Genomic DNA, 13746 nt, shown 5'->3' on the forward strand with positions numbered 1-13746 from the left:
TGTCCTTTCCCCTCCTTTCTCCTGCCTCGGAAAAAAGTTTCAGCTTCTCCAGGGTGCGCTTGGATCCGCTTCTCCCCCTGCTCCGCTGTAGTGCCGGTTTTCAGCAACTTCCTCCTGTAGTTCCAGCCTTTAAAGTTCAGTTGTCCAGCGTGCTCATGTTAAGCGCTGGGGAGTTTTCTTTAATAACAGCACCTCAAAAGTTTTGGATTCTTTGCGGCCACTTTCCCCCTTCCCGTGCAATTTTTATGACTTCTGGTATTGTTACTTTGTTCTCTTTGTAAGGAACAGTAAACTCGTGAAACCAGTTTCACTTTCAGGTTGTTGCTGGAAATATTTGAAAGTGTAGCAATTTCTGCCCGGCGTGGCTTTAAAAATTAAAAGTCCTACTTCAAAGCGTATGCTGACTACGGTAAAAACTTTTGTGTGCGAAAAAGCAATTTATTTTAAAATGTGGCTGGCAACTGCTGTGATTTTTCACATCTAGACCAAGTCAAAACTGAAAGCTGCAGGGCAATCTCCTGCATTTTAAATTAAAATTATTTGGCAGGTTTGAGGAGCCACATTTACCTATTTATTGTATTCAACATCTTGATTTTGACTTAAAAGGAGTGGACTAAGGCTATGAGAGTCTAATCTGGAGCATTTAATGAGAACTAAAACAATATGTTCCCTTAAAAAGGCAGTAAAACTTGGCAGGTCAATTGTCTTTACTCATTCCTTCAGCCTAGGCATCGTTTTGTGGAAGTGTGTAACGTAGGCTGTAGGGAACTATGCAGAGGGATCTTGTCTCCCAGGAATAGTTTAGGTGTTGTTCTTGAGAGCATGTGGGCTTGTGCACGTGCAGAAGGATTGCAAACTGGAAGTAAGAATTCTCTTAATTGTTCCCCAAAGAGCGAGGTGCCTCTGGCAGCAGTGATAACATGCACAAAAGTTCCCTCTCATTGGCTTTGATTTCTCTTACCTTCTAAAATTTGATTTAATTTTGCAAGGCTTTTGATATCTTCTGCAAACCACTACTGCATTCCTTCATTTCTCAGGTAAGTTGGTACACTCTGGGCATGTGGGATCATTTGCTGAACCTGGCTCTGAGCACGTGGAATGAATTCAGGTGCTGAAGACTTTGATTTTGGGTTGGTGGTGGTTTTGGGGTGTTTTACATTTAAATTTATTATTTTATTTGGGTTTGGGTGTTTTTTTGTTAGTTTTCTTAATGGTAACACAGTGTTTAAAGTGAAATATTTGCCTCTTCGAGATACTCCTGTAAGGGCTTTGTAGAAACATAATGGAGTTTGTAACGGATTTTTAGTTTTCTCAAAATTCAGATATTTCACATATTAATCATCACACCCTCCTCCAAAATTTCCTGCTAATGTGATATATTTTTTTATGAAAGAGTCTTCCCTCTTGTGTGAAACCCCCTGGGGAAGAGGCTATGGACAAAACCATTGGCAAACAGCAGAAACTGGCTTCAGACAAAATGCTGTCATACATAGCAAATGAAGAGACAGGAAAAAACATTTCTGTAATTTTCCAGCAGAGATTTTACTTATAATAAGAGTGGAAGGCACATTTCCAGATAGAGGTGAGTTGTTTATATAAAAAAAGTAAGTTTGGTTGGTTCTGATTTCCAGGAATCCCAAGATGTTTAGCTTTGGGGGATTTTGTTTGTTTGTTTTGAATTAAAGCTGAAAGTATGTTTTCTTTAAATTGGTACCATGTTTGAATTTTCTTTTTTGATCATGTTCTGAGGCACAATTAGGCTTCAGTTCCACAGGGACGAGCTACTATTCTAGTGTAAATTCAGAAGAATTGTAATAAATTAGTTCTATTGTAGTGTTTCCTAAACATCCAGAGATGAAACTAAGTTTGTAGCAGAAAGCATCAATGAACTTTTGAAAACAAAACCTCTGCGTCAAATTTAAGTCTAACTTGGAAATACCCTTAGATGCATTAAGGATATGTGATTAAAGTAAATCTGTCTTACAACAGCCCCTTGGCTTGAAGGTTGTGGTGACCTCATTGTTGACGTTGGCCTCAGATCCCATCTCTCCATGGTTCTGTCCTGTTTGGGGGGTTGGAGCTGAATATAGGAAGCAATGCCTCTGTTCAGGTGCTGCTGGGCCTTTGCTGAGCTACAGCTCTTGTACTTCAAGCTCCCAATTGCTGCCATCCTGAAATCAAGCCCCAGATTGAATTCAGTAGTAACAACAACAATTTGGAGTGGTTTGAAACCTTCCTGTGGCTGTTTTGGATCCTCCTCCTGTGGCTAGATGCACTTACCTGGGTGCAAGAGGTTTGGTTACATAATAATAGGGTGTCTTTCTTTCAAGTTTTTACCTTCAAAACCTTTTGCATAAATTTTGCCATTGCTTGAGTGTGGTTTTCATCAAGCCACTAAAGCCATTTCCTGAGTAAGTGTTTGATGTCTAATTAACATGAAATGGTTTTTGTTTTGGCCTTGGATTGCTCACCCTTTGTGCCCAATTTTTTGTTGTAAGAATAGTTATTACACTCAAAGAATGGATGCTATAATGTGTTGATCAACTTCAATGTGTGTGTATATATATATATATATAAATGTATGTTAAGAGTGAGAAACTGGTTATTTTCTTATTTGTTTAGAGTTGCCTTCCTGCTCTCAGGGAAACCTATTTCCTTAACTATATTCTTTTATCATACCATTTGCCTTATGTAATGCTTAATTAAAAGTATTTCTTAAAAATACTCTGTTGCCAAGTACTCACAGGGAGGAGGGGAAGAACAGGAAAATGGGAAGTTGGGCAGAATAAGAACGCAGTTCTTAAGAGTTCCTTTCTCCACCCATCCCTCCTATAAAGAAAAGTATGCAAGAAACCCCCCGAGCAAATAGTATGGGGTAATTTGCCAATGCTGCTCACCCTACCCTTCACAGTGCTCTGACTAAAAGCCTCTGTTGAGGAACCAGTAATCTTATTAGGAAAATAAGCCTTAGCCAGAATGCCTGAAAGTTTGTCTTGTTCTTTTGTTTGTGCATTGCTTCTGCTTAATGTACAGATAGACTCTATTAGTGGAGTAGTTACTCAAGCTGCTCTTTTGGCATTAACCAGCTGCAAGGTTCTGTTTTATAGCAAGCCAGGCTCCTGCTCCAAGCAGTTTCTGTGGATAGGCAGGAGGTTGTTCCCTGGTTTGTTAGAAGGTGAACACTGGTTGTGTTTTGAGGAAAAGACAACCTCCTCAGCATGATTTTTAGTGCTAAGTCCAGCTTTGAAGAGTAGGAAACTGGCTTGATACTGGTTTGAGGGTTTGTCGTTGTTGGTTTTTTGCGCACCTGTTTTTGAACCCAAGGCCCTGCAGCTGCTTGGGGAGGTGCTGCTTCAAGAGAGACAAAGTGTTGCTGTTGGCTGTGGAGCCTAAAAGGACTCGGCAAGAATTGCGTGTCCTTCACATGCCTAGAAATGACTTCCAACATTGCTTGTTCCATCACCTCACAAGGAGTAAGATGAGGTGCTTTGACCTGTCATTTCCTGGGTCCTCCTTTTGCCTTTTTCGAAGATGGGAAGCATAACAACAAAGGGACAGAGAATGTGTGCATAAGGTAGATGGTTCCAAATTCCTGGCATCTCTGATGAAGCTCACTGTAGTGTATTAGAGGCCACCAACACTTCAGGAAGTGTTGGTGAGATGGTTGAGAGCTTCTGGAAAAAGGTTGAGGCCCTAGAAAATCAGGAATGGGCAAATCTTGTACTTAATTTTCAAAAGAAAAAGATGCAAACATTCAAAAAGCAGGAATTGCAGGCTGCTGCTGTACCAGAGCAGCTGCTTTATCTTGTTTATAGTTCTGTTTGAGACATACATTGTCGTTTTTGTAAGGATGTGTCTTTAACCTTTGAATTCAGAGCAATGCCCTAACTTTTTTCACTTTCAGATGTTAGAGCTCCTATTCTTTTGTGTATCCAAATTCTGCAGGAAGGGTTATCAAAGCTTCCTTATATTCACTTATTTCTATAAATGCTGTGTTTCAATATGGGTTAAAAAGAACCTTTGTGGTGTTTATTATCAAAATAGAAGTGTTTTGATCTGCTCTAAGAAAATTCCATCATAGTTATTTGTATATCATCTTCCCTAACTTTCACCTACTTTTGTGTACAAAGTATTTTGGTTTGGTTTTTTTTTCCTGCAGTCTCTGCCTTTTTGAAATCTCACAAAAAAATTTGAGTAGTTTCCCCAATTGCAATCCAGGTAATAACTGTAAATTAACATTAAGCATGTCCTGCATAAATTATCTGGCAAATATGGTTGTCTTCTGGCAAAAGCTGGGATACAAATGTTTTATGAAAACTACAGTATTATTTTAAAATGGTAAGCAAAGATGCTGATTTGAATTGCAAATTTGATGTTCAAAAATTCTGAATTGGAACCATTTGGCTGAATATTAAGTAAATGGAAAGGTGATACATGAGATTTGTTTTGACAGTGTAGTTAAGCTCAAAAACTTGATGATTGCTACTTTTGAAATTGTATAATGCTGAAGAATGATTTTTCCTAATTGAGCGCCCAACTTTCCATTTACAAAGAGAAACTATTTTCCTTCTCATCTGTGGATATTTTGGCAAAGAAAACTTACCAGTAATATTGAGGTTCTAAATGGAAGTTATGCAAAAGAAGAACAAAAAGAGCCAGGTGCACTCCTGTGGTGGTCACCTTACCCCATGCTCCAGCCTCTGGTCCTTCACCTTACCCCCAGCTGCCTGGTTCTTCTTCCACCTTCCCTGGCAGTGGGAGCAGAGCTGGCATGGGGAGCTGGAGGGACTGGGAATGGGCTGCTCTTCAATTCTTTCTGAGCTGTGACAGCATTTTAGACTTCTGCCAGCAGAGCACTGAGCAGAGCTGCTGCCCTGTAGGTCCAGGGATCTCCAGTGTGGAGTGGGAAGGGGGTACCCTGAGAATGGCCTGTACTGCAGCTTCCATAAGAGGGCTGAAGCCATAGAATCACACCTTGGTGTGGGATGAGGGCCTAATTTAGTGAAATCAGACCGGCTGACTTAGGGAGGATGAGGGCATGAAGCGGGAGATCCTTCCCTGGGCTCTGAAACACCACGAGTGTCTGTCCTTAAAACATTCTAAGCATCACAGTGCTCTGGTAGTACTGCTGGGAGTGGTTCCTATGGAATCACACTTTATATCTTAGCAGAGACTGTGGTCAAGAGAACTTAAACGGTGGGAGATGTTAAGGAGCTCCTGAAATCTTGAGGAAGATTACTAGTTTTCATCTTCTGCTCTGAAAATTCCTGGCAGCGTTGGCAGGATACTGTATCCATGGCAACATTGTGCTCAACTTCTGCCTTAAGCTGCACACACGTGCATGCACAAACAAGTCACTGGTGGTGCATGGTGGTGGCAGATGGGACAGGTGACACTGCTGCCAGCATGGGTCAGGGCTGGGCTTTGTCTGCTCAGTGTTTCCTCTGACAATCCCACAGGCACCCTGATTGCCGGTGTCAGCGCCTTGAGGAAGTTGTCAGGTTATGCCCTATCCTAAATTTGATTTGGTTTAATGCAACTCTAATTTTTTTTTTTCTGAGAATATTCGTAATTAACATTACACTGACTTCTTTTGTTGTTTTGTTTCAGAGCTACTGTAAGTGTGTTAAATGTGTTTGCATTATTGCATAACCTTTTGTGCTTACTGGGTTTTTTGAGGATTTTTTTTTTAATAATTACACGCTAGGATTGGGTCAGTGTGGAAATCAGTTTTTCCTTGTAGCTATTAGGAAATTCTTTCATAATAGGATTTATTCAGATTGAAAAGGAGAATATAATATAATAAAGGGATAGCATGGCAGAAAAAGGCTTGAATGAGATCTAACAATAAAGATGTTCAGGCATGCACTCTAGGAAAGAGATTTGGGGAATTGTGATGAGATCTTGAGGCTATGGATCCAAATGCAATTTAAGAAGGAAAAGCCCAATCACATTATTTTTCTGTCTACTCTGACTTTTAAATAAAATTAGCTCTTGGAAAAGGAAGTTGAGGGAAAGGCTTTCTTAATTTTTCTTCTGTTTCCTTGTCTGTACTTCATTCCCCTAACTTGTGCTTCTATTGTAGAATGTCTTTGTTTTCTCTTTAGTTATTTCCTCTCAAACTTAGTAAATACTGTTTAAGATTTTGGAAATAATTTGAAACTTTTTTCCCCTTAATGAGGGCAGCTCACATAGGAGTAGCCTTGTTTCAATAGAGCTGTGTAAGATATCAATAAAGTAAAAACTGTCACTGTATCAAAATGCATGTGGTGGATGTGCCTCAGAAAAAGTACATCAGTTAATCTCTTGCTTCTTTAATGTCGATGCTGGAAATTGCTTAGCTGTCATGCCTTCTTCAAAATTGTGTGGTTTTATCCTACTTCAGATTTTTTGATTATAGAAAAACTATTATGTAACAAGTTTTTTGTATATGACAGTGTCAAATTAGTCACCTTTCTATCTTTCAGCATTTGTACAGACCCTATTGCCATAGTAACTGAGCTCTTCATAATGGTTAATGTATTAATCCTCAGAACAGCCCTGTGTGCTGAAGAGGTGTTCCTGCTTCACACGGGAGTCATGGACTCATAGGGGAGCTGAGTGATTTATGGATAACCCCACAAGCCAATGAGAGCAGAGAGCCTCTCATTCCTGTTCCTGTGGTATAAGTGGCCTCTTGGTTGAACTGTCTTTTCTCTGCCCAGCTTTCTCAAATGAATGAATTTTAGTAGAATTGGCTGCAGCCATCTGGAATGTGCTGATTTGCATATAAGATCCCTGTGGCTGTCAGTGTTCAGCACATCAGGCTTAATGCACTCTGAAGATACCAAGGAAATTAAATGTGTGGACGGCTCCTGTGTATTCTCAGTGGATCATGAGATAGATGTTTTTTTCTTCCTGTATATCACAATACCAAAAATTGGCCAGTTTTGATTATACCAATGCTCATGTAATTGGCAATACATGGCTCATGTCTGTGCTGATACATCAGTGCCTTAGAATATCTGCTATTGAAGACTGACCTGTGAAACTTTGTAAGCTTGACTTTGAAATCTTTGCATTCGGAACATTCTGATATTCTTTGGTTTTTTTTTGTTTTTGGTTATTTTTAATTTTTAGACAGAACATAGTTCCCAAGTGGAAAGGAAACGCCGAGACTCGTTCGGGATGTTTGACGGTTATGATAGTTGTAGTGAGGACACCAGCAGCAGCTCCAGTTCAGATGAGAGTGAGGAGGAGGTTGCTCCTTTGCCATCCAGTCTCCCAATTATCAAGAACAATGGGCAAGTTTATACTTATCCAGATGGCAAATCTGGCATGGGTAAGTATGTGCTGTGTGAGTGCAAGGAGTTGGATATTGATGGGATTTAGCCTGTGCTGGGTTGTGAGGGTCCAATCCTGAATGTTGGTCCCAACTGAAAAGGGACCAGAGCAGCTGAAGGGTTTGGGTTGGTTGGTTTTGGGAGGGGGAATTGTTTGGGTTCTGCTAAACTGAAGTAAGAGAGGGTTTGAATCCTGCTGACAGGGAAGAAATAGTATGGGAACATCTGCCCTCCTCTCAAATGTGTTGTGTGTATCTGCACATGCATGTGTGTGTTCTCATGTGCATTGGTTTTATTCTTGGAGCTTTGAGGACAACGTCAGTGTGTTCTCTGTGCCAGGCATGCCTTCTCTCTGCCCTTTATTACATACACAATATGTTTAAATATATTTCTTCCTATTCTAGGAAAACTTAATTACTGCTACTGTGTAAAACCTGTTAGTGTATACCTGTTCACTCCTCACTAGCTGTGAGCTGGAGGATACTAGGAAAATAAATCTAAATTTCTTTTGTTATCAGGGAAAAACATTCTTTGTGAAATCCTAGTGGTTAGTGTAGAGCTCTCTCTGGGCAGAATTTTGGTATTGTCTCACTGGCATTAGTTGGTCTCTAAGTCTTACTCATCATGGAAAACACCGTGGGTGATGCTGTCCACCTCTGAAACATGATTCCAGCCAGAAGAAAACTTTGGTGGGCTGGGATACTTGGGATATACTAATTTATGAATCAAACAAGAGATCTGGTTTTATTTCAGGTTGGAAGTGTTAAATATTTAGAGGAAATCAGGATTGGCAGGCCCAGATTCAAAGCAGATGTTTCCTTGAGAACAGTGAAAAACCAGAAATTGGCTTGAGCTGCTTTAGCTGGATCATTCATTTGCACCAGGGGTGAAATTAATAGGGAGCAGAAAGAGGCACTGTTTCGCCAGTGAACTTGAGGTTCCTGGCATTTCACTGACATCAGTGGTGGTGTTCTAAATTTTAAATTATTCTCCTGTGCAATTCTCTTTGGGGTCAAACCCTCAGATACCATTTGATGGTGCCACATCCAGTACCTTAATTCTGTCTTCATCATTCTGAATTCTTACTGTGATTTTTAACTACGCTCTTAACGTTTTGGGGATTTTTTTCTCTCCTCTGATTAGCTACATGTGAGATGTGTGGGATGGTTGGCGTCCGGGACGCTTTTTACTCTAAAACCAAGCGCTTCTGCAGCGTGTCGTGCTCCAGAAGCTACTCCTCCAACTCCAAGAAGGCCAGCATTCTGGCCAGGCTTCAGGTAGCGGTACAGACACCGTTTTTTTTACATCCTTTCTGTCGTCTGCGTGCTGAAATTGGGCTTTTGTACAGATGGCTGCATGTTTTAAGATAAGTTTCTTGGGTTTGAGGGTTTTCTTTATAGAACTGCAAAATAGTGGTATGTCCGTTCACTTAAAATATTAATTGAATGATCACTCAGGCATTTTTGTAGTGTTCAAGAAAAGATAGAGAATTGTCAAGAAATATCATTATACCCTGTCTCAAATTCATTGCAATAAATGCCAAGAGTTTGCATTGCTATAAGTTAGATTTAAAGTTCTTCCTTTTGACTTGCTTTTAAGAAATATCTTTTTTTCAGGTAAACAACAGTGAACCTATAATGCTGTTCAAGTTGGAATAGTAGTACAAACCCCATCTTTTGGACATTCCTTACTACTGGTTTTTAAATTTATTTTGTAACACATGTAGTTGTGTGATGCTTAGTCTCTGTGTACTTCTAATTTTAGTTTAAATCTGCCAAAGATAGCTACAGACCTGTGGAAATTTCCTGATGAGAGTTTGAAAATATGTTATTTACTTGGGTTGTTGGGTTTTTTTAGGGTAAACCTCCGACAAAGAAGGCTAAAGTTCTACAAAAACAGCCCTTAGTGGCTAAATTAGCAGCATATGCCCAGTACCAAGCAACTTTACAAAACCAGGCAAAGACAAAAGCAGGTAACAACATATAACCAGAGCTGAGAAAAAAAATAGTGAAAGATTTGTGCCTCATTAGCAGCTTCCTAACTAAAATAACTTTTCCTTAGCAGCTGTCCCTGTGGAAGGTTTCAGCTGGGGTAACTACATCAATAGTAATAGCTTTACAGCAGCTCCTGTTACCTGCTTTAAACATGTGAGTATTTCTCAGTTTGTGCTTTCTGTCTATGTGTGTATGAGTGACTCCATGGGAGTTCTTGAATTCATTTTTCCAAAACATTCATATCCAAGTATCTTTCATGATCTATGAAATATAACTGTTAGTATGTATCTGTCCTTTAAAACCATTCTGGACGCCATCAGTTACTTTCATCATATATATACTCTCATAAACAAAAATCTGAAATTTAAAAAGTTAGTTTTCTTTGTATTAGTTTAAAAAGTTTCAAACAAAAAGACATTCTTTAATGACTGACGAAATTGGAGGATGGGGAAAATATTTAGGACCATCTGTCTTTAATGTGTTTGTAAAATTCCAATAATTAGGCATTGTTTAAAATATTGTCAGTACTTTCTGTCTCTTAAGAAAAAGCTTGGACAGAAGGTGTTTTCTCATCATATTTTTTAATTTGAGCAACTGAAGTGTTCTGTGTTACAAAATTTTTGTTTTGCTCAAAATTATGTGCTGAAAGTTACAATCAAAACAAACATTTTGCTTCATGGAAGTTGTCCATGAGGGAGAAGAGACATATTTTCTCTCCAGCTCTGGAATTCCTAAAAAAAACTGTCAGCTCATAAACCAGTGGGAGTTGAGGGCTCCTGGCAGTTGGCACTTTGTGAATAGTACCCTTTATGCTCAGAGGCCTCAGCTACTTCCCAGAACAGGGCCTTGCGTTAGGAGAACTTGGGGAATTTGTATCAAATTCCACGTGCTTGAGTCAGCATGTTTGCACTTTGCTTTCACAGCTATGTACATGTAATAAGTGATTCCGTAAGTCCATATCAAAAAGTGGCATTTGATAACAGGGGCTGTGCTATTGTACCAACAAATGCCTCAGGATGGGTGGCATCCTCAATTAGAGACAGCTGCAATTGTCAGGTCACTTGTAAATTATGCTCCAACATTCCATTTTATTAAAAGGCGTTGTATGGTCCCTTCTCACTGCTTCATTTGTTCAGCTGCACAGTGCCCCAGTAATGTGAACCAAGACCACACTCATGGGCACGTTGTACCTTGAAAATTTTCACAAGATAATGGCAACAGTGCTACCAAGTAGCCTGAAAGTTGTTGCTTTTCTGTCCTCATTTTCCTTTTTCATACAAGTGAAATGCAAATCCTACAGTTTTCTTTGGAGATTTCTACTTCTTTGGTGGATATGAGTTAGTGTCATAAGGGTATGATTTGCTTTTAACTTTACTGTAATTATTTCTTTGAAAAGTACATTATTTAAACCAGTCAGAGTCTGAAAAACACATCAGTGCTCTCGTTAGATCCTTCTTTGTTCCACTCTCCACTGATAATTAAACAATATTCTTTTTTTCTTTCTGGAAAGATTATTGCTGTTTTCTGTGTACTGTATTGCTTTGATTTGTGAAAGTTTTTATTAGTCGATGTTTGTTTACCATCTAGATTATGGATTTCGTACACCTGTATGTATGTGATGGAAGATATAAAGCTTATTCTGGTCAAGACCAAAGTTTTGAATTGACAGTAAAATCATGGCCTATCTACCCTTGAGTTCATTATTCAATAAAATACATCGAATTTACTGGTTATACTGGGTGTACCTGTATGGATATTTGATAGGGAACATTGGGATCAATATTAAAGAAAATTTAAGGGAATTATGACATGTGAGATTTGGCTTATTAATTATTTTTTTAATAACCTGGCATACTTTAGTATCTCAGGTCTGATGTAGATTTCCCACATCAGGTTTTCTGTTGTTTTGGTTTTTTTCCCCCCCCCCTGGGGATTTATTTCTTCTTCAGTTTAAAATAGTTACATTTTAGAATTAAAGTATCTAAATCTTGAAAGCTCTCTCTCTTTATGAATAATTAATTTCATAGTATTTTGATGTGCTTTTTGTGCTTCCATGTTACCTTTATTCCAGACTTGAGTAACACTAATGAAATTCAGTATCAATAATATGGCCATGCCCATGACTTCAGAGTTCAGTAAACAAAAGTAGGGAACTGCTTTGTTTTATGCTTTCCTACAGGAAGCCCATGACAATGCCAGAATTCCCATTTGTGCACCTTGCAGCCTCTTTTTTTTTTTTTTCCTTTTTTTTTTTTTTTTTGGTCAAATTGCATTAATCAGGCACACAGCAGTAGCTGCTGCAAGGAGGAAAAACTCAGTTTAATGTTTTTAATATTGAGTTACAGCTTAGTCACATACAGTGAGCTCATTGCTGACCTGCATTCTACTTTTTCTCATCTAAACACTTTTTATTCTTTTCTATAGTTGCTCTTATTAGTTCAAACTGTTCCTACAACTGAAAGCAAGTTACAGTGGTTTGAGTTGTTTTTCAATACTACTTATTGGACAATTTCATGCACAATTAAGAGTAATTATTTATTTTCACTCTGTTGCTAGTGAGAGGCACATTTCCTGAAGTTCTTTATTCCAGCTGAATTTTATTCTGAGCCAAAATATTTTCATTCTCTTGGTTTCTTGTGTTTTTAAACTATATCCAGTGTGATTTAAGGGAGCATTTCCAGGATGCTACACTGGGTGGCAGTGCTCTGCTTTGAAGGTTTTTGTTTAAACCCTTTTGCACATTGACTCCTCTGGCATTACCTGTTCTTGGGGCACTGCTCACACACGAAGTTTCAGCATTCCATACAATCCAGGATTTGGTAGCATCACCATCAGGATTTGCCATTAAAATCCTGATTTAATTTAAAGTCTGGAATCATGGCAGTGTTGATGCCATCCAAAACTTTTAGAAGCCACTTATTTAAGCCATGTGAGCTCTTTGTCCAGCTGTGTATGTGGGGATACTTGGCCTTTAGGTGCTCCTGTCAAACAGGCCCTTCCTGACTGCACCTTACCTTGCAGAGAAGGCCCTTGGTGCTCAGAGATAGACCCTCCCAGGTCATGTCCTGAAGCAGGAAGCCAGGAACCAGCTCTTCCTTGTTTGAGAGTGATGTGAAGTGGATCTCTTCGTCATGAGTCTGAAAGGTAAATTTGTTCTTACCTGTAAATGATGGTTCTGCTAGTTCACACTATGCCAATCCAGACTGCAGTCACCTTCCAGCCAGCAGATAAATAAGACTTAACACTTCTCTAGTGCTTTCTGAGTTTTTAAAAGCACTCTTCAAACATTGATTGATTAAACAGATGAGACAGGAGAGATGAAGAAAGATGGCTGTCACAGCCCTGGTTTATCCAGGTCTTTCTGCCTTAACAATATCCCTAATGAGTGAAGGAGACCAAGATGGTGCAGTGTAGGTGGTGTGCTGTAAACCATCCCTCAGGACAGTACCATTGTCTGGCATTTCAGCAGTGATGCTGCACAGGATGGCTTCCTTCTTGAAGGGGTGAGCCATATGGATTGGTGTAGGAGAACTAGCAGAACCAATGTTTTCACAGACAAGGACAAATTTAACTTTCTGCTATTTCCCTCTATACCAATCCACGTTCTAGAAATGAAATTTCCATTGTAGGTTGATGTCAGAAGAAGTGTTTTGATATACTTTTCTCTCTGAATCAACTGAATAGATGAGCAGGCAGTAAAACTTATTTCAGTTGAGTGCAGCTGGATTATGAAATTATTCAGCACTGCTATTTTTGATTGTTTGGCCTCATCTGTATCTCTGTACAAGGCAACAAGATTTGCTAAAATAAGCAGATTGAAAAGTTTATTTCCCCAGTTCAATTCAAAAACCTACACATGTCAATTTAGAGAGGGTAGTGAATATGGGATGGGACTTAAGTTGTATTTGCATATTTTGTGTGTGAAAATAAGCCATCATCTTTTCAGTTGGATTTTTCTCTGGCTGCCAGTTGGCAGAAGAGAGCTCTGTGGTCTAGACTGGTGTAGATGGGTATAGCAGAACATGAAGAGACCAGGCTTCAAGAATAAAAGCTGGCATACCTACATTTCCTTTAGGAGTTAAAACTGGTTTTAAGTTTTGTATAGTCTCAAATACTTCAACTAGTGAAGGGTTTCCCTTTGTAAAATAAGTTCAGCTTTTAGTGCTGCTAGTGGCAATTGCTGATTGCCAGCAAAATTCCAATATTGTCATTTCCAATCATTCAAGATTTATCCAGATTTCTTCACTTGTAGCTCTCAGCAAAAATTCTGTGCAGTTGGAGGCTATTCCCACTGAGTGGTTCAGTTCTCTGGGTTTGCAAAGAGCTTTGTAAATGAGACATGGTGCAGAGCCAGAGATCCCTCCTTCAGTTCTCCCTGTGATAGCTGGGTAATCTCTGAACTGATAAGAATTTATTTTTCTCAAATTTAT

At 39.2% G+C, this 13746-nt stretch overlaps 1 protein-coding gene across 8 annotated transcripts in view; it reads left to right on the top strand.

Annotated features, from left to right (window-relative positions):
* The first annotated feature begins 6 nt into the window (after positions 1 to 6).
* MBTD1 (mbt domain containing 1) overlaps positions 7 to 13746 on the top strand; it is a 34638-nt gene continuing 20898 nt past the window's right edge. For 2 of the 8 annotated variants that reach the window (XM_017726781.1, XM_017726785.1), the window contains exons 1-5: positions 7 to 1582; positions 7120 to 7321; positions 8466 to 8605; positions 9180 to 9294; positions 9387 to 9469. In XM_017726781.1, coding sequence (XP_017582270.1) covers positions 7168 to 7321; positions 8466 to 8605; positions 9180 to 9294; positions 9387 to 9469 — 492 coding nt within the window. In that variant the 5' untranslated portion in view covers positions 7 to 1582; positions 7120 to 7167. Of the gene's footprint in view, positions 1583 to 7119; positions 7322 to 8465; positions 8606 to 9179; positions 9295 to 9383; positions 9470 to 13746 lie in introns of all 8 variants that reach the window. The other 6 variants (XM_017726779.1, XM_017726780.1, XM_017726783.1 and 3 more) reach the window with 6 other exon arrangements.

The sequence above is a fragment of the Corvus brachyrhynchos genome, unplaced genomic scaffold (genome assembly GCF_000691975.1).
Source record: "Corvus brachyrhynchos isolate BGI_N302 unplaced genomic scaffold, ASM69197v1 scaffold522, whole genome shotgun sequence".
Classification (NCBI taxonomy): Eukaryota; Metazoa; Chordata; class Aves; order Passeriformes; family Corvidae; genus Corvus; species Corvus brachyrhynchos.